The 27,869-nt window shown below is 40.8% G+C and overlaps 1 protein-coding gene across 2 annotated transcripts in view; it reads left to right on the top strand.

Moving 5' to 3' along the window:
* The window catches only part of ANXA5 (annexin A5), a 29,088-nt gene extending 13,311 nt beyond the window's left edge, over positions 1 to 15,777 (top strand). For both annotated transcript variants that reach the window (XM_044767291.2, XM_070504699.1), the window contains 9 exons: positions 970 to 1,083; positions 2,909 to 2,999; positions 5,560 to 5,639; positions 6,071 to 6,127; positions 10,929 to 11,022; positions 11,911 to 12,006; positions 13,645 to 13,703; positions 13,936 to 14,058; positions 15,257 to 15,777. In XM_044767291.2, coding sequence (XP_044623226.1) covers positions 970 to 1,083; positions 2,909 to 2,999; positions 5,560 to 5,639; positions 6,071 to 6,127; positions 10,929 to 11,022; positions 11,911 to 12,006; positions 13,645 to 13,703; positions 13,936 to 14,058; positions 15,257 to 15,319 — 777 coding nt within the window. In that variant the 3' untranslated portion in view covers positions 15,320 to 15,777. The remainder of the gene's footprint in view (positions 1 to 969; positions 1,084 to 2,908; positions 3,000 to 5,559; positions 5,640 to 6,070; positions 6,128 to 10,928; positions 11,023 to 11,910; positions 12,007 to 13,644; positions 13,704 to 13,935; positions 14,059 to 15,256) is intronic.
* Positions 15,778 to 27,869: the final 12,092 nt, after the last annotated feature.

Below are 27,869 nucleotides of genomic sequence, written 5' to 3'. Positions count from 1 at the left end.
TGATTAACAATTCAAAGTAAAAATTGTTTGTTACTAAATGAATTAATGAATCCATGAAAAACTCCAGTGTCGTTTTGTTCTGAAAATTTCTGTTTATCATTTTATTGAGAAACAAATGCAAAGGAAAAAGAAAAAAGTATTTTAAGGATAATTTCTGTTTGCCTGGTGTGCTGAAACTGAAATGGAGAGGAATTACTGCTTTTCTTTCCATAATTATGTACACAGCCGTCCCTCAGGAGCCGGGAGCACAGTCATGAACATTATCCATTATGTATTAGAATGTTACTAGATATTGAGAGAAAAGAAAAAATTGTTCTGTCTAGGTATGATGGGCCAGATTTTGTCCTTTGTAAGAATGCATTTGTGATTTTTTTCGGGGGGGAAATTTTTTCAAGATATATGTTTCTCACAACAATATTTTAAAAATAAAATATTTTTAGCCCACTTTTAAAGTATTCGTTTTTTTAAACTGTTGAAGTTAAGAAAAACATCTCTTAAAAACAAATTCCTTGACACGTAAGTGGCTCTGCTTTAGTTTAAGCCTTAGGTCAGATGTCAGAAGTGCATTATTCAAAGCTATGGGGTCTGTGTAGCTCGGGTGCCTTGTTTCTACGTGGAGATGGCAACATACAGAATTCATCAGGACAAAGGGCTGCCATTCATACTTAAGAAGAATCTCCTTAAAATTTCTGCCTGGTTGGGGGCTGGCCCCGTGGCCGAGTGGTTAAGTTCGCGCGCTCCGCTGCAGGCGGCCCAGTGTTTCGTTGGTTCGAATCCTGGGCGCGGACATGGCACTGCTCATCAAACCACGCTGAGGCAGCGTCCCACATACCACAACTAGAAGAACCCCCAACGAAGAATATACAACTATGTACTGGGGGCTTTGGGGAGAAAAAGGAAAAAATAAAATCTTTAAAAAAAAAAAAAATTTCTGCCTGGTTAACAAATTTGTGTTTTCTGTGAGTTTAGGACCTTCTGGATGACCTGAAATCAGAACTGACTGGAAAATTTGAAAAATTAATTGTGGCTCTGATGAAACCCTCTCGGCTTTATGATGCCTATGAACTGAAGCATGCTCTTAAGGTAAAAGGATGCGTACAGCAACACTCCTGTCATGAATATTATTATTTTGTGTTGATAATTCACCTTATTTTTTATATTAAAAATTATTTGAATTATTTCAGTGAGGGTTTCTTGGATGACAAAACTGTGTAGGAGGAAGTAAGAAAAGGAGAGAGAAAATTGCAAGTGTGTCATTTAATCTTTTTGTTTTGTTAACTCAATAATAGTGGCTATTTAAAATTTTACTAGTTTTTACAGCTTTTAATATTTTGTTTTCATGTCTCTTTCCTAATTTTGAGATGTATTTTAAAAAAGTCACAGGTTAGGTATTTTATCTTTTAAAATAGAAAGTTGCCTGATTAAGGAACAATAATGTTGATCATTTTAGGTTAAAAAATAAAGCTTCAGGGGCTGGCCCCGTGGCCGAGTGGTTAAGTTCGCGCGCTCCGCTGCAGGCGGCCCAGTGTTTCGTCGGTTCGAATCCTGGGCGCGGACATGGCACTGCTCGTCAGACCACGCTGAGGCAGCGTCCCACATGCCACAACTAGAGGAACCCACAGCGAAGAATACACAACTATGTACCGGGGGGCTACACAACTATGTACCGGGGGGCTTTGGGGAGAAAAAGGAAAAAATAAAAAAATCTTTAAAAAAAAAAAAAATAAAGCTTCAGAGAGAATTTTCGATAAGATTTTTGAATACCCTTTCCTTCTTTTCTATACTTCTAAACACTAAAATGAAGTAACTGGAAAACTTGTTATAATTTCGTTAGCAAATAACTAAATGTATATTTCCTCTACTGGTGTTTGGAATATTGTATAAATGTGACTACACTGAAACATTTGTTTAGACTTATGGGACGGGAAATTGGTGGAGGTTAGATTTTCAATGGGTGGACTGAGATTTAACAACAAGGAGATGCTGTGGCTCAGGTGTTCTTACTTACGCAGTGAAGGAGAAGAGAGTTTACTAAGTTAGGAGCGTTTCTATGCTATTCTCTTCATTTTCCTACAGTGTTTCTTTTGGAATAAACAAAATCTTAGTTTATTGAAAAAAGGGTGTTTTTGCGGAGTGCTTCTGAAATGTCAGCAGTAGCTGAAATTTTGCCAGAGCATAAACCTAGGTTTTTCAGTATTTGGTTTTTGGGAAAGAAACAGAAATATAAAAAGAATAAGGCTTAAATATGCTGTCTTTTAAAATGAAGTTCAGCTATATCATTGCTTGTCTGTTCTAACTCGACGATGTAGATAGGACTTCACTAATCGGAAAAAGGAAAACCAACTAAAATAATTTTTGAGAAATCCAGAAAGCAAGCCTCAATTCCTTTATACTGATCCAATTCCCAGTAATCAAATGATGCTATATTTATTGTTACCCTTGGTGCGGAATTTCCCTGTGGATCCATAGAGAACTTAACTTGGGGGCAGGGTTTATGTTTTGAGGTACAGATTGTTTAAGTATCAGTGCTTTTCCATATGAACTTGTGTAAAGTTTTCATTTTTACCATTTCAGCCTTTTTTATTATTTCATTAAATTGTTTTACTTTTAAACTCTTTAGAATTAAAATGATAAAATTACAAATTTATACAGTGTTTTATGTCATATTACACACATAGACATACAATAAACATTGTTTTTCATTAGACAAAAAAGGATAAAATTGTCTTTGGAGAGAAAATTAACTTGAAATTTTTTATTTCTGTAACTAATAGAACTGGTATACAAACGAGTGACTATATTGTTGGATAATATTTGTATAATTATGCTATTTGGGTAACATCTATTTTCGGAAAATGACTCTTTTTAAATTTTATTGACGTTTTCTCTATTAAAAATCTCTAAACAGGGAGCTGGGACTAATGAAAAAGTACTGACAGAAATTATTGCTTCAAGGACACCTGCAGAACTGAGAGCCATAAAACAAGTTTATGAAGAAGGTAAATGTTTTGGATTCTATTTCCCCTTCGTCTCCAGGGCCGCTTTTTCATTTCTCTGAGTGAGTGCAGATCTTCATAGTTGCAGGGGCAGCCCATACTGGACTGCTGAATGAATGAATGAATGAATAGGCAATGATTCAGGCTAGGTTTCTCCTTCAGGGAGGAAAAGACTGCCTTTTAATAGACCTGTAACTGTTTTAGTATTTATAAGAGGCTTCCGATGAAGATGGAGGGTGCTTGACATAGGATTTGCTAGCAGGGTAGGGCTATAGAGGTTGTCTTTCTTTTACTTTAAGATGGAAGTGTGTTTTCTTCCTTAGAAAAATTTGGTTGTATTTTAATAGAAGTTACAGTTCTATGTTAGTAGAAGTTGAGAATTATCTAAAAGGGCCTTTTGGAATCTGGGAGAAGAAACCTTGTCCAAATCAGAGTTGATAAAATTGTTGCAGTAAATGTGTGTTGTTTTAGCTAATGGCAGTGCTTGAGTACTCTGCAGTTTGATTTTTCTTTTTGGTATGACTTTTTTTTGTGAAAAAATCTATATTTCAATCTGAAGCATATCCTGTGAATGGAACCAAGAAAATGACATAAAAAGTCAAGTCAGAGTGTAGTTCCTTTGTTGTTAGATTTTCTGTAACAGACTCTTTCCCCACCTGACCGAGGAGGGCCAGACCATCCACGTTGTCAGCTCAATCAACAGACCTCCAAGCCTTTAGCCAGGAAAATGGGTTCCTTTCTTGGCATTTGTTTATTAATCTTAGAAATGATGTAAGTCAGAACAGCGTGGAATTGACAGCAACTACATAATTAGCTTTCCAAAGTGCTGGATCTCCCGTTCTGCTTCTCTTTTTGTAGTTGGACTGGTCCCAACCGCTAAGGCAGAGGTGACACATGTATCTCGACTGCAGGTGGTCACCTTTGAGTTTTATTTGATGTGATATTCAGAGATCTCTCTGTAGGGATGTTGACATTGGTGAGCGAGCGTTTGTGCTGCTGGATGACAGATGGAGTGCCCCCTGCCAGGGTATAATAACCACAGATGGCCCATCCTTCTCAGTTGTGTGATTGTGCTCTAGCTGTGTGTCTGGCAGTGTACTGGCTGTCATGAAAGAAACAAAAGATGGCATAACATTCTTCCTGTCCTTCAAGGAGTTTGCAATCCTTTTAGGTGTGTGACATGACTTAGAAATAAGTGCAGTAGTTAAAGGATAGTAAAATCCAAACTAAAGTCAAATACCAAAAATGTTTAATGTGAGAATTCATTTGGAGGAGAGAGGTCATTGTGGCTTTGGAAGTTAGGAGAGGCTTCATGGTGCAATCAGACAGGGTTTCAAGATTAGGTGGGTTTTGGGTAAGTGAAGAAGGCATTTTTGGCATTTTGGTTGCTATGTGCAATGGCCTGGAGACTGGAGTGAGAAAAGTATATTGAGAGAACAGAGAGAACCTGACTGTAGTGGAGAATATGGGCATGTCCATTTCCGGAGAGAAATTGAATAAACAGTTAGGCTATGTTAGAGATGGTTTTGCGTGACTGGATTAGAAGTTTGGACTTGATTCAAAGGTATGGTAAGTGCCTGAACAGGCAGTGGAGTATTGAAGGCACAATGGAGGAAGGAAGGAGATTTGAATCAAGAGACTGATGAGGTAGCTGTGTGTGGGGAGGTAAGCTAGGAAGTTAGGGCCCAGCGTGGGTGGTGGGAGGTGTGAGGGGATAAATCAGAGAGGGGAGAAATATTCGAGAGGATTTGATGGTTGATTATGTGTAGGAGTTGGAGTGGAGGAAGGAATAAAGGATTCCTTCAAGGTTTTATATTTCGGTAACTGGTTAAAATAAACATGTAACTCTTTTAGACCTTTTAAAATATAAGTTTTGAGCTTTTAAAGTTTATTTGCTTTCAATAATGATTAAATATTTAAATGTCTTAGAGGAATACCTGCTTTCCTTCGGTAGCAGCTGTTTGAGAGTTAGTGAAAGGGCTTGTAGATCCCACTTCCCCTCTTTCCTATGGAATTATGTTGAATAACTGGAAGTAGAGGTGGGGAGGGGCAATTTTTAAAATATCATTGCTGTCTCTCAGAGTTAACTTTATTTGCTGCAGAGAAAAAATATCTTGCTAGGGGAAGGAATAGCCGTGCCTGAAGAAAGAAAACTCAGAATCTTAGAGGACGGAAAACCTCTGGAAACTAATCACGTACAACATTTGAAAGAAAGCCAAACAAAGTTTGGAATTAGGATTGATTGCACTTTAAAGGCTTTCCAATACCATCCTCTGTCTACAGATTAACAAGTACATTGGTTGAGAGCGTTTCTGAAAGGCTGAGTCAGGATTTAGGGTTGAATCGAGTGCTTTTGGGAGACTTTAGTTTGTTTTTGTCCAGCCACTCACTTAAAGCATTTGCCTTTAGTCTTCAGAGCACTCAGAACTCAGAGACGGAGGAGAGAACATTTATGCTAATGTGATATTTCTTCCTTCATGTCTCTCCCGTTTGATTAATGAGGTAAGGTGTCTTTTTCCAGTTGAAAGAAGCTGTACGTAAGTATGAAATTATTCTCTTGCAGAATATGGCTCAAACTTGGAAGACGACGTGGTGGCGGATACTTCAGGCTTCTACCAGAGGATGCTGGTGGTTCTCCTTCAGGTATCGGGTGGAGGCTATTTATAGTTTGATTAAAAGTCTGAAGCTGGACTGGTCTGAATCTAGTTAAGTAAGGTCACTTAAAATTCTTTTAATCGTTTCTGGTTCTTGTTTGATTCTAGTGTCTAGTGTCTGGTGTGTGGTATGTGTTTGTGTTTCAGAATATCTGACCTAAACTCTTAATAGCTAACTCGTACTTTTTGGAATATCACTATGCTCTTTTATTCGTAGAATTTAAAATCAAGAGGGTCAGATTGATTTTGGATGGTGCCGTGTGATAATGTGAAGTATAGGAGGATTGATAATGATCTTAATAAAAGCACATTATTCCTAAGAGGAACAGCTTTATGTGCATAACCATCAGGTGGAACCATTTTTCCTTTTGAATGAAAATGCTTGTGTAATTCAGTAACATGACATGTCACCTCTTATAGGCTAACAGAGACCCTGATGCTGGAATTGATGAAGCGCAGGTTGAACAAGATGCCCAGGTGAGTGAGACCTAGTATATGATGACTTTATTATGATATATAAATGAAAAAATCCATGCTAATGAAAAATCATAATGTATGTTGTAATAGCATCTAAAAATAATCTTATTTATGGGTCCTTTACAAATCATAAGACTCAAGTAAGTAGTTTCCTCTCATTTTGATCTGGTCAACAAAATATTTTATCCCAAAGCTGAAATGAAATGAAATAAGTTATGTATAAATAATGAGTTCTACCTAGATACATTATTGTTTTGTGATTATGGAAAATTCACAAAATAGAGAATTCTACCAAAAAACCCGCAAGTGTTATTACTTCCACTGCTCATGAGGCAGTAGTCTCTTGGCAGGAGAGGATATAGAAGAAAAAATAAAGTATTGTAGTGATAAATGGTGTTTTATTACATAATAGACGACAAGTTATTTTGGTATTTAGAAATTCCTCCACCTTTCCTTTGATAGAGTTCTAAATTCTTTTATAACTGCTTTCTAGTGACTCCCAAGAGAAATTTTGCACTTAGTGGCTTTTAAATCCCAGTAGAGTCACAGTGTGGTTTATAACGTAATCAAATGCAGGAAATAAGCATCAGAGAATTTGAAACATGAGACTTGAAAACTGGAAATTGGTAATAAAGGAATTACTTGGGTTCCTGGAATCACATAGCACAGCCCTGTCTGTGTGGTCACGTTTCAGTTAGTAAAATAGACAGTTCTGATTGTTAGTCTTGCACCATTGAGAAGGAAGAGCAGATTCACCCCTCCAGTCGACTGCTCTCTATGGAACAGCCACTGGGTGTGTGATCTGGCTTTGCTGATAGAAGGAGGAGGGCATTGTTCTTTAGGGTTGATTTCATAATGGATTTGAAATGCTGTTAGCTCTGTCTAGCTGGAGAGAGAAAAGGAAAGGAAACGAACATCTACTGAGGGCTGGCTGTGCAGCATTTGATGCTCGACTGACTACCCCTTCTAAAATGCAAAGCTGTTGTGTGGTGTCACTGTTTAAAACCTTAAAACCCTTCCCTGGGTCCCACTGTCCTCAGGATGAAGTCCAAGCCCCTAAATGTGGTTTATGAGCTCTTTTATTCGTTATCTGCCCCTTGCTTTCTTATGCCTCCTTCCTTGCTCTTCCTTGCTCTCTCTTTCTTCTCCTGCCCCTCCTTCCCTGTTCACCTGATTAATTCCTCTTCTAGCATCAGTCCCCAGGTAGCTACTTTTCAGGTCGCCCTGCCTGACGGCCCCCCCGTTCCCCCACCCCACAACCAGGGCATATCAGGTGCCCCTTACAGGGAAGACTGTGGCATCTCAAGCTTCCTGTCACAATCGGTGCTGCCTTCCATTGAGGCTGCCTGTTGACCTGACTGCCTACCCAGGGCCCTCTGAGCTGTCGGTTCGGTTTGTATCCTCAGCTCCTAGCATACAGTAGGCAACCAGTAAATAACCGATGAGTGAGTTAGTGCGTAACTCTACGGTGGAGGGGATAATTTCCCTTTTATAGATAAGGGAACTGAGGCTCAGGGAGGAATTCGAGAAACAAGCCCATGGCCCCCACTGAGTAGAGGTGGAGCTGGTGTCCCGCCTGGGCCTGTCTGACCCCACAGCCCTTTCTTTTTCACTAGATGACAGTGATCTCAGTATCCTCACCTGTCAGCCCCTCTCGTTCCTCTACAGTGTGAAGGGGTTATGATTAGAAGCACGGTTCTGGCTTAACTCCACTTTCTTGAGGGGCAAGGGCTGGAGCAGCCCTATAGACCCGTACCCCCAGCTCTCAGGGGCGTGGTTCACTCCCGAGACCACCTTACTCCTTTCCGGGATTAATTATTTGTGAGCTTTGTGGGAGACGGTGTTGCTTCTCACACACCTGCTCTCAAGAGTAGGAGCTCTGGATGCTTTTCAAGGGTCACAGTGAAGGAAGCCAGCTCCAGCAGTCTCAGAGGACCTCGGGGAGGCCTTCGTTAGCGGGCAGATTCCCAGCACAGCAGTGATGGAACCAGAGCACTGCTGCAGCGTGAGGCCACTGAGCAGGACAGGACATTCTCCCTCCTTTTCACGGGTTTCTCTCCTCGGAGCCCCCAGTGTGGAGCAGTGTTCTCAGGCTCGTGTGGATTCTGACTCAGAAGGTCCGGGTGGGGCCTGGGCTTCTGCATCTCAGACGAGCTCTCAGTGATGCCCATGCTGCTCCTGGGAGAGCACTTTGAGTCCCGAGGCTATGTGGGTGTCACTTCCTTGTCATGCAGGGATAGGACCATCGATCGAGACCCTGATGCAGAACTTGGTACCTCTGAAGACCTCCTGCGGAAGTTCCTTTGAAATATCCCCTGAATACAGTCTGGGCTTCCCTTACCTATTCAGTGACCAGAGCGACACAGAACATGCTACACTGGCTATTAGTGTTTGCTTTTTGAAATGTGTTAGTATTAATTAATTCAGCCTGTTGAAAACAATGATCCTTTCAGTATTGTAAAAAGGAACACACCCATTTATTCTGTGCAGCAAGGGCAGCTGGACTGTTATCACTAATGGGAATTTAAGATTTCTTAATTGAGAGTAAGCCGAGATAACCGAAGGGCCCTCTCATAAGCTTTGGAATTTTTTCTACTGATACCTGGCACCCAGAGGTTTCCTCTTATTTCGGGGATTTGATGAGCCACAATGAGTCTTTCACCTGGGAATTGAACAGTTTATAGATAACGCACTTTGCTTTTTAACAATTTTAATATATTGAGCTGATTTTCCCTCCTCCCCGTCAAGTCCTTGTTTTACGTTTTCCCTGGAGAAACGTTGAGCTCTTGCGGGAAGGAGGGGAAAGGAGGGGAAAGAGAAGGGAATCAGTGTCTGTTGAGCACCGCTGTGGGTTACCTGACACTGTTCAATGCATCCATCACGTGAGTTTATCATCTCCATTAGTGATGCACTGGACACAACTCTGTAGGTGAGGACACTGAGGCTCAAGGAGAGATTGAGTAACTCATCTAAGACTCGCAGATAAGGACAAGGACCAGATCTTTTTTAACTCCAAAACCTCTGTACTGTGCACTGAGCCAGAGGTTATCAGACTGTGCTTGGGCTAAACTGTAAAGCCCCCTCTGAGGGAAGCGGGGAGGGTGAGGAGGTGTGAGGGTCCCTCATCCGGAACAGCTCTGTGGATTGTGGGCATCCTCGTTTAGCAGAAAGGACCCTTATGTTAAAACAAGACAAAACTTTTAAATACTGTTCTACGTGCAAATGCGATTGTTATTGTTGCATATGATGTACTTAATCATTGTTTTAAAATAAATCCCAAACGTAATTCTTCCAAGAAAAGTAAGAGATTATAGTTAAAAATAGCCACTTCACCAATTATTCCCATACAACAGGCTTAACTGCTGTTCCTACTAGAGAGAATTCCTAACAATGCAGAACAGTTGATAAGAAAGGAGTGCTGCAGCGATGTCTGCAATATTGTACAGGGTGGCCCTCCCCCTTTGGGTGTTAGTGTGTGTCTTATCTGTATGTAGAAAACACACTAGATGTAGCACCCAGTGTCCAGAATGCTGTTGTTCATGGTCATTTTTATCTTCTCCTTTATGTTTTTTCTCTGTTTTACAAAATTTCTCAATGAACCTGTGTCATTTTTGTAATTAGATTAAAAAACGTTGTTTTAAGGCAGGTCTATAACACAGTTCTAACATTTAGATACTTGCTTGACTTCCACAGTAACTCTCTTTTCAGTTTTGAAGACCATGCTCACATGACCGGGATTGATATTGTTTATCATTAAAATAAATTAATTTCAAAATTGAGTATAAAGATGTCTTATTTTTTAAATTCTCTGTATATAGTATATATATATAGTAAAAAGTAGATCATACCACCATAATCTACTTCCTTAAACATACTAGTGGGATTAAAATTTCTACACCCGAATGTGCTGTGATTGCCTCCTGTCCTTCCCCAGTCTGCTACTGTGGGTGTAAGGCCAGCTCCAAGTAGCAGCCTCAGCAAGTTGCATTCGTCCTGCTTTAATGGATGTACTTACCTTGAAGTGAATAACTAAAAGGATAGTATAGACATTTTAAAGGTTGATTCTTTGAGTTTTAATAAATTATCCACATCTCAGTAAGTGGACTCATATTTCATGATCATGTTTATACGTAATTTTATTTTTTCAGCAGTTATATGAACTCTGGAAAGCATATGTCCTTTTCCATGTCAAAAAGTAAATATGGACTCTCAAACTATTCAATAAGTGTATGTTAAGTGCCTGCCATATGCCGGGCACTGTGCTGTACCCACAACCTTTTAAAAGTTCATTGTGATCTCTCAGAAATGTGAAAACTTTGTAGCTGGCTTGGGTTAAAGTTCAGTTGTAAAGGGACATTATGGAGTTTAATTTTTATCATGTGTTATTGAACAGCTACAGAGCAAGCAAAACACAATGCGGACAACTTACCTCTTAGTTCCTTTCTTCCCCAGTCTGTAAATGGCTCTGTCAACAGAGAGGTCATCAGAATTGTCCGCCAGCCACACCATTGCTCCTGGAGGATTGGAAGTCCCGGTCGACATTTTAGGAACATTTAGCCTGCACCATTGCTCTGCTTTCTTGCTTTGACCCATTCGTCTTCTGTGGCCCAGCTCAGAGGCAGGCTCCGGAGTAGCTCCAGACTCACTGAGCTGAGTTTCAGAGTAGGAAACAGTAGGAATGAAAAGTGTGAGACGATGAGTCAGGTGAATTAGCATTCACAGAGTAAAACACAAGCACAATTAAGAACCTTAGGAATGAGAGGGAGCAACGGTTTATTAACTGCGGTTGAAATTTTCGCAGACTTTGTTTCAAGCTGGAGAGCTTAAATGGGGGACAGATGAAGAAAAGTTTATCACCATCTTTGGAACACGAAGTGTGTCTCATTTGAGAAGGGGTGAGTGAAAAAAACGCATATGATACAGATACTTGGGTTAATTTTGAAAGTGCGTGAGCCAGCACGCCAGAATATCTGCTACTTAACAGGCACTTACTGAATGAATCAATTTTTGTATTTCTTCCTTTTGGTGACCTTGAGGTATCTCGTAACTCTCTGCTGCTATTGCAGCTTTTAGGAAACTAGAGATCTTTCATCTGCCCTTCATTATCAGAGGGTAATGAGGGAGGTGGGCCTCTAGATTGTTATTCTTAGAGTCACAAATCACTAAGTGGTGGCTCACTACGAGTATTTCCCCCTAAATAGTGATATGCAGGACCTCATCTCTGGATATTTATCAATCCTTGTGGCACTATTTTAGTTGGGATTGAGTTCGATGGCAAGTGACAGAAAACCATACAGCTTTAAAAATTGAGCCTTCTGTAGGTAGGATTCCTTGGCTGATTTGGCAGGACCTGGGCTCTTTCTGTTTTTCTGCTGTGCTGTCCTTAGTGTTTTGGGTTTTCGTTCTCATGCTTGGTACCTCTTTGTTACAAGATGGCTGCTGTAGCTCCAAATGTATCAACTGTTTCACAGTAAGAAGAAAAGAAAGGGGTAAACTAGTCATATCTATGTCACTTTTTATAAGGAAAGAGATTCCAGCAGATTTACCTTTAGGTCTCATTGGTTATAGCTAGTAAGGGGGGGTTGGGAAATCAGTGAACAGATAACATTTATAATCCATTGTATATGGCTTGGGGCATTGAGACTCTGAACAAAACTGTGGTTCTGTCAGCAAGAAAAAAGGAGAGATTTGAGTTCAGTAGGATAATACCTGGTCAGAGTAAATGTTTTGTTCCTGAAATGAGCAGACCTTACATGATGAAAAAATCATTTTCATTTTTCTAGTGTTTGACAAATACATGACTATATCAGGATTTCAAATTGAGGAAACCATTGACCGAGAGACTTCTGGTAATTTGGAGCAGCTTCTCCTTGCTGTCGGTAGGTAATCTTACAATGTGTATAATATTTATGATGTTAAGAGCTGAAGTATTTTATGCAGTGGAAGCTGTGTTTGAAAATAACCACCTGTTTCTCCATGAAAAGAGCTTGACATGATATTTGGGTGAAGTAAACTCCTTAATTTGCAATTTTCAAAGTCTGTTTTGATGTTGAAAATACATGATTATCTGGTTAGTTCATCTAATCCTATGGAGATACTAAGAGAATTGTTTAAAAATTGTTTTAGGTTGCATTAAAAATAATTACTATTTCATTATGAACCTGAAATGTCGTGGGTATTACTGGAGAGGCTTTCAAGTGTTATTTCTGATACCTGTGAAATTTTAGAATCCTTTTTTAATACCATCCTCACAGCTTTGAGGCAGACTGAGAAATTGGCATCTGATTTAGAAAAAATATCTTTAGTCTCCAAATCCAGCGAGGCTCTAGTTTGTGAGTTCCCCGTGGTCCTAGTGTTCACATGGGTTTGAAGTGAACTTTGTCTGCTGTTTGTTCTGAGTGTTTGGTGTGGAGCTCAAGTTTTTGTACTCTCTGTCTTCAGGAGAATAAACTGAAGCTGTGCGTGAACCAACACTAACAGTAGCCTTTCGTTTGAGTCTGCAGTCAGTGAATTATTATTGTTTTTTTTTTTGCTGAGGAAGATTCACTCTGAGCTAACATCTGTTGCCAGTCTTCCTCTAGTTTTTGTATGTGAGCCACTGCCACAGCATGGCCACTGATGAGTGGTGTAGGTCTATGCATGGGAACCGAACCCAGGCTGCTGAAGCAGAGTACTCCAAACTTCACCACCAGGCCACTGGGGCTGGCCCGTGTAGTTAGTAAATTTTAATAGAAAACTTTTAGCCCCTTCAGAATTAGAATACACATAAAAATTATGGCATCTTTAATTAATGGTAGCTGTTTTTCTTAAGCTTTGGAAAAAAAGAGAATAAAAAGAATCTGCACAATTCAAGGATTATTATTTTTGTATATTATGGAATTTTCACATGATAGATGTCTGAAGCTAAGCAGACTGAAGTCTGAGCAGCCCTAACATGCAATAGATGTGTACCTGTTCAGGGGAGATATTCTTTTCTGTTATCAGTTTATCTGAGTATTCCTCCTGAAATGGGTACATCTCGTGCTGCTGTATGTGAATCATGGATAGTAAAGAATACGGAGAGAATGCCTAGATTAAGATTGCAGGAAGATGGTCCAAGGTTTGTTGAAGATTAGATAGAGTAGTAATCTTGTATTATTTCTTGAACGTTTGGAATGCAAACTTCCCGGATGTTTGTATAATTTATGGAGGATGAAGGTTGTGGCATAACAACCCGGGCTGCCAAAAGTGCTATAGCAAAAGGGTACTCCTAGAGCAAAGGGGTCTTGAAAACACGTGCTCCCCTTGTCCTGCACGCCTCTCTATGCAGCACTCAGAACTCTAAGGAGAACTCAAGCCAGTATCTAAGAAAATACCTGGTGAGCAAGCAGGTCAGCTCAGCTTGCAAATGAGCATCTCTTTAGCCTCCCTTTGATACTTGTAAGTAAGTAGAGCTATAAGCATGGGGCAGCTTTGGATTTTTAGTTACTTATCCTTTTCATATCAGAATAGCATCTGACTATTATTTATTTTCCCAGTGAAATCTATTCGAAGTATACCTGCCTACCTTGCAGAAACCCTCTACTATGCTATGAAGGTGAGTGCATACCTTGAATCTTCAATCAAATTAATTTATCTTTCTGGTTATTGTCTTTCTCCAAGTGTGATTGTGTTTTAGATGATAGACTTGGAGATTGTTTTTTCTCCTGAAAACATGTAGCTTAATTGTACTAAATTGTTTTACTTAGTGATTCACCCCAACTCAGGGGAGTTTGATGCTGTATTGGATGTTTTTAAACAATGCGCTTCTCTCTCTTTCTTTTTTAAAGGGAGCTGGGACAGATGATCATACCCTCATCAGAGTCGTGGTTTCCAGGAGTGAGATTGACCTGTTTAACATTAGGAAGGAGTTTAGGAAGAATTTTGCCACCTCTCTTTATTCCATGATTAAGGTAGTAGAACCTTTCTTTAAGTTGTGTCTAGGAATCCACAGCAGACCAATGTATAGCGTGCAAGACATGCGTGGGGGGAACCCAGTTCTCGTGTTACGTTTAAAGTTTTGTGATTTGATTGGAGCTGTGAGTTATGAGCTCGGCACAATGTTTCCTGAAGTGCAGCCGATGGCTCCTGAGTGACAGACTGGCTGTGGGTGAGGCCGAGGCTCTGGGGAGCTTAGCAGCGTTATTCAGGAGTGGCGACAGATGACTCAACAAAGCCAACCCCTTGCCCACAATAGTAGTGTGTTTGTCCTTTCTCTCTTTCATGAGTTCCAGCTGTCTTTATTAGTTCCTCCTTTCTTTCATGTTGGTCTTTCCTTTCTTTATTGTCTGTTAGCACCTTGTCTCTGATATTGGTTCATAGTTCAGGAAAGAACCAACCGGGTCATATCGGGAATAAGGAAAGAACTTAGGTATTACCACCATTTTTGTTCTTTAAAAGCAAGGGATGCTGTGGCCTATAGTTAAATTTGGCTTGAGGCCTTTTAACTTCCTTCCTCCCTTCTTCCCTTCCTCCCTTCCTCTCTTCCTCTCTCTTTCTCTCTCTCTCCCTTCCTCTCCCTATCCCTCCCTCCCTCCCCCTTCTTTCCCCCTCCCTCTTGGTCTCTCTTTCTTTCATTTGAGCAAGCTTTTACCTTAGTGTGTGTGGCATGGCTGAAGAGCACTAGAGAGTTCTCCGTGCGCTCACAGGTTGAAACATGAATTCATTACACACATCTGTGTATGAGACAAGCAGAGGCAAAGCATATTGTCCTTCAGTCTTCAAGGAAAGCCATGACAGCCAGGCAGTCCCAGCATTGCCCCCTCAGGCAGACATATACTATGTGATAGAAACTTAGAGTTTGATTAGAAAGCTTGATTTGAATATGGTCGTAAAAGCTTCCCTGTTCTCTGTGTTACTAGAGGGAAGAACATACTTCACTGTCTTAGCTAGAACGGTGCCTTTAAGGGGTAAAATTAGAAAGTTAAATGTAAGTTCCATTGGGAAGAAACTCCCTGTGTAACATTCCTGATGTGAAAGTCACACGCAGAGAGATTACCCACTTGGGAGAAAAGTCATGTGAATAAAATTGGTTGCCAGATATTTCTTAGTTTCTTATTTTCTGTGGCTTCTGTGAGTCACGGAGGTTAACGGAATACATTTGGGTTTCAGAGTGACACATCTGGGGACTATAAGAAAGCCCTCCTGCTTCTCTGTGGAGGAGAAGATGACTGATGTACCGCCCGGAGAGACCCCTGCGCTGTGCCTGCCCGCTGCCACTGCCTGCCTTCAGCGCATCTCGCTACACTTTTTGTATGCCAATGCTTGACACATTGCCTTATTCATACTAGCATGCTAATGACCAAAACAGATGCGTTGTGGGTGCTTCTTTCTGATCTTCAATTAAGGTCTTTCTCTTCGACTCTTGTAGTACGGAAATGTACTTAGGTTACTAAGACTAAAGTCTGGTCATTTATATTTTCTTTTAAGAGGTCAGACTGCTTTTAGCCTTTTTAAAAACTTCATTTATATTAAATTGATAACTGTATTACCTTATTAGGAACCTTAGCCTTGAAATTGTGAACTCCTGGAAGTGTTATTAATCAAGTTTGCTACTATATTAAACCTAAAAAATTATGGTGGTGGCATTCGAAAGATTAATGAAAAATAAACATTTCCTTCCCCCTAAATAATGTGTGGGTGTGTGTTTAGAAAATTTATTTAGTTTATCTATTTAACAATGATACCTTTTTTCATGCAAGTCAATTGACAGTGGTGTCAGCTGACAACTGAGTCTACAAATGGGTTTTTGGTGATAAGCTTGAAAGGCAACACCACAGGCTGGATTCTCACTGTAGTGTGGAATGAGGGAAGGGCTGGAGGGTTCTCTGATTTATTTGTAGAGTGTTTCAGTGGGCATCCATTAAGGCAGTGCTTATGATGGTAGTTGCTTAGTGGAAAAGCTAATTGTAAAACCGAACCCAAAAATTCAGAATGCTACTTTTCTCCTTCCTATTATTAACTTGTTTTTTTCTATTTTCATCAGCTCATTTCTTTGAGATAAAAAAGCAGGTAATATCTGTTAGAAAAAAAGCAGTTTCTTTCTCTCTTTTAACATTTACCTTTAATTTTCTGCTTCCAAACTGCTCTTTGAGTTGGTGTCAATTTCCTTTTTCATTTACACCCTCATAGATGGATATTTTTAAAAGCAGGTGATTACTGTTAATGAGACATTTTAATAAATGAACTACTCTCCCTTTGAAAACTTTTAAATAGTGATATTCTTGGCTGCTCGTCAGAATAACCTTGGGAGCCTTACAAATTTTGTGTGTGCACATATGACATTGGATTTTGTTTTCAAAAGCTCCATAGGCAGTTCTAATGCTGAGCCAAGATGAGACTCAATTGCCTATACTTTTTTCCCCCCTAGTTTTATTGAGATAATAATTGACATACACACTGTAAGTTTAAGATGTACAGCGTGATGACTTGACTTACTCATATTGTGAAATGACCACCACAATAAGTTTAGTTAGCATCCATCATCTTATATAGATACAAAAAAAAGTTTTTTCCTTGTGATGAGAACTCAGGATTTATTCTCTTAATTCTCAAGTGTACCATACAGCAGTGTTAACCATGGTCATCATGTTGTACATTACATCCCCAGTACTTATTTATCTTGTAACTGGAAGTTCATACCTTTTGACCACCTTCATGCAATTCCACATTCTCCACACCCTGCCTCTGGTAACCACAAATTTGATCTCTTTTTCTGTAAGTTTTTGTTTCTTTGTTTGTTAGATTCCACATGTAAGAGAGATCATATGATATTTGTCTTTCTCTGTCTGACTGACTTCACTTAGCATAATGCCCTCAAGGTCCATCCATGTTGTTGCAAATGGCAAGATTTCCTTCTTTTTTATGGCTGAAAAATGTCCAATTGCACATATATATATATACACACAACATAAATACGTATACATACCACTATATATATATTTATATACATATATATATACACCATATCTTCTTTATTCATTCATCCATCACTGGACACCTACATTGCTTCCCTGTCTTGGCTCTTGTTAGTAATGTTGCAGTGAACATGGGGTGCAGATGTCTTTTTGAATTAGTGTTTTTGTTTTCTTTGTATAGTACTCAGAAGTGGAATTGCTGGATCATATGGTAGTTCTATTTTTAAGTTTTAGGGATGTCCATACTGTTTTCCATAATGGCGGCACCAATTTACATTCCTACCAACAATTCACAAGTCTTGCCCTTTCGCCACATCATCATCAACACTTATTTCCTGTCTCTTTGATAGTAGCTATTCTCATAGGTGTGAGATAATACCACCATATGGTTTTGATTTGCGTTTCCCTGATGATTAGTGACGATGAGGACCTTTTCATTTACCTATTGGGCCATCTGTAGGTCATTGGAAAGATGTCTATTCAGATCCTCTGCCCGTTTTGTTTGTTTTTTGTTGTTATTGAGTTGTATGAGTTCTTTATAGATTTTGAATATTAACCCCTTATCAGATACACGATTTGAAATATTTTTTCCCATTCAGTAGGTTGCCTTTTAATTTTGTTGGTGGTTTCCTTTGCTGTGCAGAGCTTTTTGGATTGATGTAGTCCCATTTGTTTATTTTTGCTTTTAGTGTCAAATCCAAAAGATCATCACTAAGACCAGTGTCAAGGAGCTTACTACCGATGTTTTCTTCTTGGAGTTTTATGGTTTCAGGTCTTATATTCAAATCTTTAATTTGTTTTGAGTTAATTTTTATATATGGTGTAGATTAGTGGTCCAGTTTCATTCTTTTGCATGTGGCTGCCTAGTTTTCCAGGCACTATTTATTGGAGAGACTATCCTTTCCCCACTGTATATTCTTGGCTCATTTGATGTAAATTAATTGACCATGTATAGGTGGGTTTATCTGGGCTCTCTCTTCTGTTGCATCAATCTATGTGTCTACTTTTATGCTAATGCCATACTGTTTTGATTACTATAGCATTGTAATATAGTTGAAATCAGTAAGTGTGATCCTCCAGCTTTGTTCTTCTTTCTCAAGATTGCTTTGCCTATTTGAGGTCTTTTGTTGTTCCATACAAATTTTAGAATTGTTTGTCCTATTTCTATGAAAAATGCCATTGAAATTTTAATAGAACTGGCATTGAATTTGTAGACAGCTTTGGGTAGCATGGACATTTTAACAATATTAATTCTTCCAATTGATGAGCACAGAATATCTGCTCATTTATTTTTATCGTCTTCAATTTCTTTCATCAATGTCTTATAGTTTTTAGTGTGCAGGTTTTTTGCCTCCTTGGTTAAATTTGTTCATAGGTATTTTCTTTTTTTGAGGCAATTGTAAATGGGTTATTTTCTTAATTTCTCTTTCTGATAATTTGTTACTAGTGTATAGAAATGCAACAGATTTTTGTATATCGATTTTGTATCCTGGAACTTTACTGAATTCCTTTATTAATTCTAACAGTTTTTTTGGTGGAGTCTTAGGGTTTTCTCTAAATAATATAATGTTATCTGCAAATAGTGACAGTTTGACTCTTCCTTTCCGATTTAGTTGGCTTTTCTTTCTTTTTCTTGCTTAATTGCTGTGGTTAGGACTTCCAATACTATGATGAATAAAATTGGCAAGAGTGAGCATTCTTGTTTTTGATCTTAGAGCAAAAGTTTTCAGCTTTTCCCTGTTGAGTGTGGTGTTAGCTGTGGACTTGTCATATATGGCCTTTATTATGTTGAGGTACATTCCCTCTGTGCCCACTTTGTTGAGGGTTTTTATCATAAATGGATGTTGAGTTTTGTCAGATGCTTTTTCTGCATCTGTTAAGATGATCATATGATTTTTATCCTTCATTTTGTTAATGTGGTGTATCACATTGATTGATTTGTGGATGTTGAACCATCCTTGCATCCCTGGAATAAATCCTACTTGATCACGGTGTGTGATCCTTTTAATGTATTGTTGAATTCCATTTGCTAGTATTTTGTTGAGGATTTTTGTATCTATGTTCATCAGGGACATTGGCCTGTAATTTTCTTGTGGTGTCTTTGTCTGGTTTTGGTATGGGGGGAATGACAGCCTCATAAAATGAGTTTGGAAGTATTCTGTTCTCCTTCATTTTTTTTTTTTTTTTAAAGATTTCATTTTCCTTTTTTCTCCCCAAAGCCACCCGGTACATAGTGGTATATTCTAGTTGTAGGTCCTTCTAGTTGTGGCACATGGGATGCCACCTCAGCATGGCTTGATGAGCGGTGCCGTATCCATGACCAGGATCCAAACCGGCAAAACCCTGGGCTGCCAAAGTGGAGTGCGTGAACTTAACCACTTGGCCACGTGTAGGCCCCTATACTTCTTCATTTTTTGGAAGACTTTGAGAAAGATTGATATTCTTTCTCCTTTTTTTTAAAACTTTCTTATATTTTTCTGTGAGGAAGATTGTCCCTGAGCTAACATCTGTGCCAATCTTCCTCTATTTTGTATGTGGGACACCGCCACAGCATGGCTTGATGAGTGGTTTGTAGGTCCACACCCAGGATCCAAAATTGTGAACCCCAGGCCACTGAAGCGGAGTGTGTGAACTTGACCACTATGACACTGGGCTGGCCCCTAGACAGCAGCTTTTAAAGTATGCAACAATATAGTCATCTATCACTTAACATCTGGCATGTGTTCTAAGAAATGCATTGTTAGGCAATTTTGTCACTGTGCGAACATCATAGAATGTACTTACACAAATCTGGATGGTATTGCCTACTACACACCTAGGCTATGTGGTTCTAATCTTATGGACCATCGTTGTACATGTGGTCTGTCATTGACTGAAACATTGTTATGTGGCACATGTCTGTACCTCCTTCAGGGGAAGGTTGGGAGATGGGCATTTCTGTTTACTCTCTCTCTGCTGAGTCCTGAGGTAATGGCCAGTTAAGAACTGTCTTTTTGTTTGCTACTGTCCTCTTGATCCTGTGAACACCCCCAGCCTTGCTGGCCAGGAGAGAAAGGGTATCAAGGGATGTGTCCTCTGTGACTGACACAAAAACCGGGACACAGATGTGTACACAAACTCCTTCCTCAGAATCAGTGATGACCCTGGAGTAGGGCAGAGGGATGTTACTGCCCAAGTGGGCTTGTCTGCCTGCCGCAAGACATGCCAATTGTGAGGAGGCCAGATGGTAGGAGAGAAAGGACTTTATTACAGCTTGCTAGCAAGAGGGAAGGAAGATGGCCTACTCATATCCGAAAGAACCGTCTCACAGAACAAAGACTACAGGCCAGTTTATATATGGGGCCAGTCTCCAGGTGGAGGAGGTGGCTGGTCTCTCGGTGGGGCAGACATCTGGTCCCAGTTCCTGATAATCCTTTGTTTTACTGGATACGCGGCAGAGAATGGAGCAGCTGCCCTATACCCTGATCTTTCAGTTGTCATTGATGATGGCTGTCAGCATAGGCTCTCTGCCCAGGGGTCATCACTTTCCTAAGGAACTCGAACAAAAGTTATTATCTTAAAGCATCTGGGAGGGGCCACAAAATCTACAGAGCATGTCTGGGCTAGTTAGCCAGAGGTCATTTAAAGTTACCATATAGTTTCTTTTCTACAATATGGCTTCCCTTATGTCAACCTTGTGTTGAGCCGGTATCAGGGAGAGTGTGAAGATAGCACCCACTGGTCTCCCCAGTCTCTAGAGAGGATTGCAGTCAACCCCTAGATGTGTGTTAATAGGCCTCTTTCACAGAAAGACTGGGAGTGCATTTCAGTCTGCTGTCTCTGTGCTGTGCCCCGGGGGGTAGCCAGTTAAGAACCATCTTTCCATTTGTAACAGTCTTGTGGGACCCATGAGTGCAAGCCCTGCTGGCCACCAGAGCCAGGTGATCAAGAGGTGTCTGCTGGGCAGCATCTGCAAAAATCAGGGTGCCAGAGGAGTGCACAAGCTTCCGGCCAGGAGATGCTGGTGACCTGTAGCGAGGCAGAAGGAGAATGCAAAGATGGTGCCCAATGGCGTCTGTCCCTGGAAAGCACCTCAGTAGTCCCCTAGATGTGTGCCTGCCCCCAATGCCGAAGCTCCAAGACGAATGGCGTCTTTCACAGAATGGCTGGGGGTGTGTTCAGTCTGCTGTCTGTGTGGTGCCCTGGGGGTGGTGGCCTGCCAAGAACCGTCTCTCCATTTGTTACAGTCCCATGGGACCATGAATGCAAGCCCCACTGCCTATCAGAACCAAACAATTTAGAGGCATTCCCTGGGTGGCAGCTGCAAAAATTGGGGCACCATACAGGCGTACAAGCTCCTTTTTGTGAGATACCAGTGGCCTGGAGTGAGGCAGAGGGAGAGCGCAGTGATGGCACCTGTTGGCCTCCATCTTTGGAGAGTATTTCAGTAGGCCCCGAGATGTGTGTTAAATTAGATGCCTGTTCCCCAGGCTGACACTTTAAGATAAACATATGAGGCTCTTTCACAGAAAATCTGGGCACTTCTCAGTCAGCTGTCTGTGCTGGGCTCTGGGGTGGGTGAGTCTCTGCTAGCCCTTTAAGAACTATTGCTCAGTTTGCTATAGCCTTGCGTGTGTCGCAGACATGAGCCCTGCTGGTTTTCAAAGCTAGATATTTTGGGGGCATGTCTCTCAGGTGCAGGTCTTAAAAGTTGGGGTGCCTGATGTGGGGCTCAAACCCTTTCCTCCCCACGGAGAAGCTCTGGGTTTTGAGTTCCCTGTTGATTGTGGGTCTCCATGCTGTGGGTGGGGTTTATGGCGAGATTGTGTCTCAGCCTCTATGTGGGTTTTTTCTCCTTTGCCCAACGTGTAGGAGTCACTCAGCTAGCTTTTGGTTTTCTTCAGAGGAAATTGTTCTGTGCGTAGCTATAGATTTGGTGTGTCTGTGGAGGAGGTGAGTTCAAGATCCTCCTACATCATCATCTTGAACTGGACTTTTGGTTTTCTTCTTTTTCTATTGATAACCTGAATTACATCAGTTGACCTCCAAATGTTGAACAATCTTGTATTTTCAGGATAAACTCCACTTTGTCGTGATGTACTATCATTTTTATATATTGTTGGATTTGTTTTGCTAATATATTTTTGAGGATTTTTGTTTCTATCTTCATGAGGGATATTGGCCTGTAGCTTTCTTTTCTTGAAATATTTTTGTCTAGTTTTGTTATCAGAGGAATGCTGGACTGGTAAAATGAGTTGGGAAGTATTTCTTCCTATTCCATTTTGTGCAAGAGTTTATGTAGAGTTGGTCTGAGAAATTTGCTTATATGTTTGGTAGATTTGACAGTGAAGTCATCTGGGTGTGGAGCTTTTTGGGGGAAGGTTTTAAACCACAAATGCACGTATTTACCTATAATTTTTACTATATAGGTGTCAAATCTATCTATCATAAACTTAGTGTCTTAAAATAACACAAATTAGTATCTTATGGTTCTAGAGGTCAGAAGTCGAAAATCAGTATCACTGGGCTAGAATAAATGTGTTGGTAGGGCTGTGTTCCCTCTGGAGGCCCCAGGAAGAATCCTTTTCCTTGTCTATTCCAGCTTCTAGAAGATACCTGCATTCCTTAGCTCTTGGGCCCTTCCTTCATCTTCAAAACCAGGGATCAAGTCACTCTAATTTCTGCTGAAACCGGCAGACAGTTAGCCATTGATGATTAAGTATCTAGGAACTAAAGTTTTTTTTTCCTTTTTGCAATTACTGATTATAGCTTTTAGCTGTTTAACCCGCCCATTGTTAACTGTGCTGCTTAGGCGGTTTGCTATCCAACTCCACTAGGCTCCTATAGATAACATCTCCCTGGAGCCTGGGTCCCATGGTAATGGGTGTGTGAGCTGTTTTTCAGGAATTAGAACTCCTTGTCCACTTCAGGTTGGTTGAGACCACCAACTCATCAAATGGGCCCACGGAGATGTCCAATAGGCGACCTTTTGACGTCAAGAGGCTAAAAACTCCACCCTCAGACCATGCTCACACCACCATTTTGTGAACATGGGTCCTATGAAGAGGCATGAAGTCTGACTACGCTTGCGCAGATCATCAGTTGCCTCACCTCTCCTCACCTCCAATCACCTCTCTCCACATTTCAGACCACCTTGCCCCCAATCCCATAAATATCCCTGAGTCCCTACTTTCGGGGAAGCGAATTTGAAGCTCATGCTCTTGCTTCCTTGCATGGCTGCTTTGTGAGTAAACCCTCTCTCTGCTGCAATCTCGTCGTCTCGGTGTTTGGCTTTCTGGGCGGCGGGCAAAAACGGACCTGGTTCGGTAACACGGATTTTCGTCCTTGCATCTCCTTCTGTGACTCTCTTTCTCTTTTAAGGACCCCGTTGATTACACTGGGCTCACCTGGATAATCCAGGATACCCTCCCCATCTCAAGGTTACATCCACAAATTCCCTTTTGCCATGTGAGTTCACGTATTCACAGATTCTGGGGATTAAGACACAATCTTTTTTTTTGGGTGGGGCTGGGGAGCATTGTTCTGCCTACCACAGAGGGTTTCGAGAAATGCTCTTGTAGCACACACAGCATTTTCTCTTTGTCGGTATAGGGATGATGCTCCACATCCTAGGTATAAAGGGAACTTTCAAATAATATACCCTTAGTTAATTTAGCTGACATAAATGGGGAAAAGCACTCATTACTTGATCTTGTACTCTTACCTAATTTTAGTGATCAAACACCTCTGGGGATGTTTTTCCTTCCTTGAATGTGTGTGTGTGTGTGTGTGTGTGTGTGTGTGGTGTGTGTACCTGTGTGGGCTCTGAAGAATCTCCTGCCAAGTCTGCAGCATCTACCTTGTGCCCAGTGGGTGGTGCTGTTGGCATAAACTTACTTCTATCGCATTCAGACTGCACTTCTCTTTACACGGAACTTTTAAATTTTTCAGCATCAGAGGATAATCCTACACAATCTTCCTCACACCAACACTCAGACAAAAAAGTGAATCTAAATTTTAATCCCCTACTTGGTTACTCATCTGTCACTTGGTGGTTTAGAATCATCCTGCTTTCCCAAAAGTTTTTAGGACATTCAATTTTGTTTCCAAAATTGCTGGTTTGTCCTTTCCCTCGGGCTATTTGGTAGCCTCATTAATTCCCACCTTCTCTCCTGCTCCCAACCCTTCAAGGGATCAGGGAGCTCAGAGCACGTCTCCTTCCCTTGTAAAGTCTTTGGATATTTTCCATGGGTGATATATTTTTATCTCCATGTTTTTTTACCTGACAACAATTAGATATACAGCTGAAGTGTACAAAGGGAAAAAATCCCCTTCTGCAGAATTTGCCTGCTGGGTTTTGATATTTGAAATGAAGGAATGTTTTAAAGATTTGAATTCACTTTTTTTTTTTTACGGTTATCTTCTCACCCAAATGTCTAAGACTATACTCATCATATCTCCCACAGACAGGTTTACCTTCCCCAATTCTCTATTTTTTGTATTGGCTCTAAAATCCTTCTACTTTATGCAGTCTCAAAACTTCTGAGAATTTTGTATATCCTCCCTTTCTTTGTCCTTCATGTTAAATTAATGATCAAATCCAGACAATTCTTCCTTCATTATGCCTATCGCATCTGCCCGTTCCCTGCCATTCCTGCTGCTACCCCATTTCTGGAACAAATTACCTTATTTGGACTATATATATGACTTCTTTTATTAAAGAAAAAAGTTCTTTATTTTTATCAAAGCAATAAATAAACCAGTTTAAAAAGTCCAGTAGCATGGAAGGATGAGGAAAAGGAGAAGTCCTTATCCTCTCACTCCCCACCCCCATTCCATTCCCCCTGGTGGGGGCACGAGGTGTCAAAAGCTTCAAATTTTTTTAATCATTTTCCATTTAAATTTTTCCAGGCAGATCCATCCATATTTCTGAGATACATATATATATATATATATGTATACACATATATAGACTGCTACTATATATATATATATACACACACACACTATACTACTGTGTATAAATAGTGTACTATTCCCACATTCATTCCTTCAAGTCTTCCTGTTGGTTCTCTGCTGTGATAGATGGAGATTAAGCTCATTTGCCCCATTCACCTGTCATCTTCTCTTCTCCCTCCTCTCAGATGCTTATGTTGCTCTTCTTAGTTCCTCTCTTGGTTACCTAGGTAACTTTAAACAATATATTTACGTTTTTATCTCCTGTTCCAACAACTACAGAAAGACTCTCTAGAGCCCTCGTTTTGAAAGGTTAGGGCACCAGAGACTCTACCCTTCATCTCTCCCTCCCCTTTCCATCCTCCACCTCTTGTCAACTGTAATTTTGCTTTTTAAGTGGTCAGCGTTGATTCTATTCACATTCTGTTCTGTGATCCCAATCAAGTCTTTTGTCAAAGCATATCGGTTCTAGAATTTGGAAATAGAAAAGTTTAGATTCTCGATTAATGTCTAACCTATGACTTCATTTCCCTTCTCGTGTCCTTGTAGTCCCCGCCTCGTGATACCCACCATCCTTGTTTCTTCCGTGTTGGTATCCAAGCACTGAGTGAAGTCTATGGCACCTTGCCTACGGTCTTCCTCTGGGGATTTCCTTCCTGGAGTCTCCATCCTCTGACTAGACTGACTTCTCTCTAGGCCTGCTGCACACTGGGGACCTCTAAATGCCAGCATGCGGGTGGCTTAGCTCCAGGGTCACCGTAGTCACCCAGTTCTCCTTAGACAGTCACTCAATCTTTTTTAAAAAAGGACTCTCTTTTGTTTGTTCCTTTTTCCCTCCCTCCCTCCCTTCCTTCCTTATTTTGTGGCTGGAGGTAGGGTGGGGAGTTGGTGAGATGAATTCTGAGCTCCAGGGTATTGTGTGCATATGTGCCTTGTTTCACATGCAGATTTTCAATTAATTATTCTGTTTTAGGTCCTGCGTATCGTGCTTCCTGATATCTGTGAGTCACAAGCTTCTGTGGGGTGCCACAGGGCTGACTGTCTCTCTTCATTTGCAGCCTCTTTTCTGTGCATTTTTGGTTAGAGCTTCATCAGACACCACTTCTCCTCAGCTTTCCATTTCCCAGAAATTTGATATTTCTCTTGTGCTGATGGCTTCCCTCTCATTCTGTTTATTGTAAGATTTTTAACGCCTTCATTCACATTTTAGTAGGGTCCTGAGCTCATAATTGTTCAGACTGCTGTCTTGAACTGGATGTCCTGCCGTGACTTAAATGCCCATGCTGTTTGCAGCCTCTTCTGCCAGTCCTACCTAACTTCCCATGTCCTCGAAAGCCCTATTTCCCCTGACACAACCAGTGCATCTCCTTTCCAGAAGTCTCAGCTCTACTTCTATTACCAGGCCAATCAGGTTGACATAAAGAAGGTAATATTTAAACCACCTCTGCACCTTGCTCACCGAAGGTGGTCACAATTGTCCTACTGGGCTGCGGGCAGAAGTCCTAGTGCTCATCTCTGGGTCCCAAGTTTGTCCTGAACACACGACTTCTCCCGCCCCTTATGGCCCAGGCTCCCAGGACTTCACTTCTGCATCCCTCTCATTTCTAGCAAGCTTTTCTTGGGTCAGCCCCTTGCCTGTTGGCAGTCGTGTGAGTCAGCCACAGCGTAGCGCATCTCCAAGATGACCACAACTGGCATGCCCTGGTCACCATCTCAGATTCCCTGTTCTGTGTGCCATCTGCCTCCTCACCGTCTTCTCCTGGAAATACAGGTGCAAACAGCTGCCACGTCCCCCTGAGGAGGCCACCTCTTTGAACACTTCCACGTCCCCCTGGTTGCCCTCCTTGCTGTAGGCTGAGTCTGCCTCCACTCTGCTCTGACCTAACATGATTTCTTCCGTGAGGCCCCAGCTTCTCCCCTTCCTCGCTTGCTTGGGCTGCTACAAGGAATAGAGAAATACTTTGTACTCCCATCTGTTGATATATCACCCTCCAGTTCTACATATCCTATAATATATATGTTCTCAGGGGGTCAATTTTGCTGCTAAGAGGGTGAAAATTGGTTCTTGGGGGCTGAATGAAATTTATTCTTTTTGTATATAAAGCACAGATAAATACATACAGTACATAAGCAGATAAACAGTATATCTGTGGTATTAAAATTTCACAGGGAGTGGTGATTAGGGAAAAAAATGCCGATGAAAGCTCCTTGTGTGTGTGGGGTGGGGGTGGGGGGGTAGTGATGGAAAAAAAAAAGATTAAGAAATATTGCTGTAATCTTTGCCAGTTTACTTTTCAGGTGCCATTTTTGTTGTGTCTCCACTTGCCCAGAGGCCTTCAGTAGCTCCTCATGGTCAACTCTATAAAGCCTGCATTCCTTGTTCTGTCATTTAAAGTTCTTTGTATTTTGCCCCCAACTGTCTTTCCAGTCCTAGCTCCCACTGATGTCTCTACACAGACCATCCTCTCCAATGCATTTGCTGTTCAGAGCCTCCTAACCACAGCCTCTGCTTTCCTGCTTTGCTCTTGCTTGTCTCTTACCTGAATGCCTTCCCCCTGTCTCTTCCCCAGGAAAATCCATTCAGTTTTCAAGACCCAACTCCGTATTTAAAACTTTCCTAGCCACTTCAGCCAAAAGGGATCTCTCATCCTTCTATGTTTTACTAATAGGTCTTATATATCCCATGTAGTAGATGGAAATTTATGACTTTGTGCTTTTAATCATCCTATTTAGATCTTTCCTCCAATAGAATGTAAGTCTTTCAAGAGCATTTCTTTTTCTACTCTGCTTTACCTAGAATAGTCCTTGTGTAGTTGGCACTGATACATTTTTGGTAATAGATTTAATTATTTCTAATTTTGATTAACAAAAAG

This window comes from Equus asinus, chromosome 3 (genome assembly GCF_041296235.1).
Source record: "Equus asinus isolate D_3611 breed Donkey chromosome 3, EquAss-T2T_v2, whole genome shotgun sequence".
Classification (NCBI taxonomy): Eukaryota; Metazoa; Chordata; class Mammalia; order Perissodactyla; family Equidae; genus Equus; species Equus asinus.
Note: the sequence above shows the minus strand (reverse complement) of the source record. Positions and strands in the feature narration are given on the sequence as shown.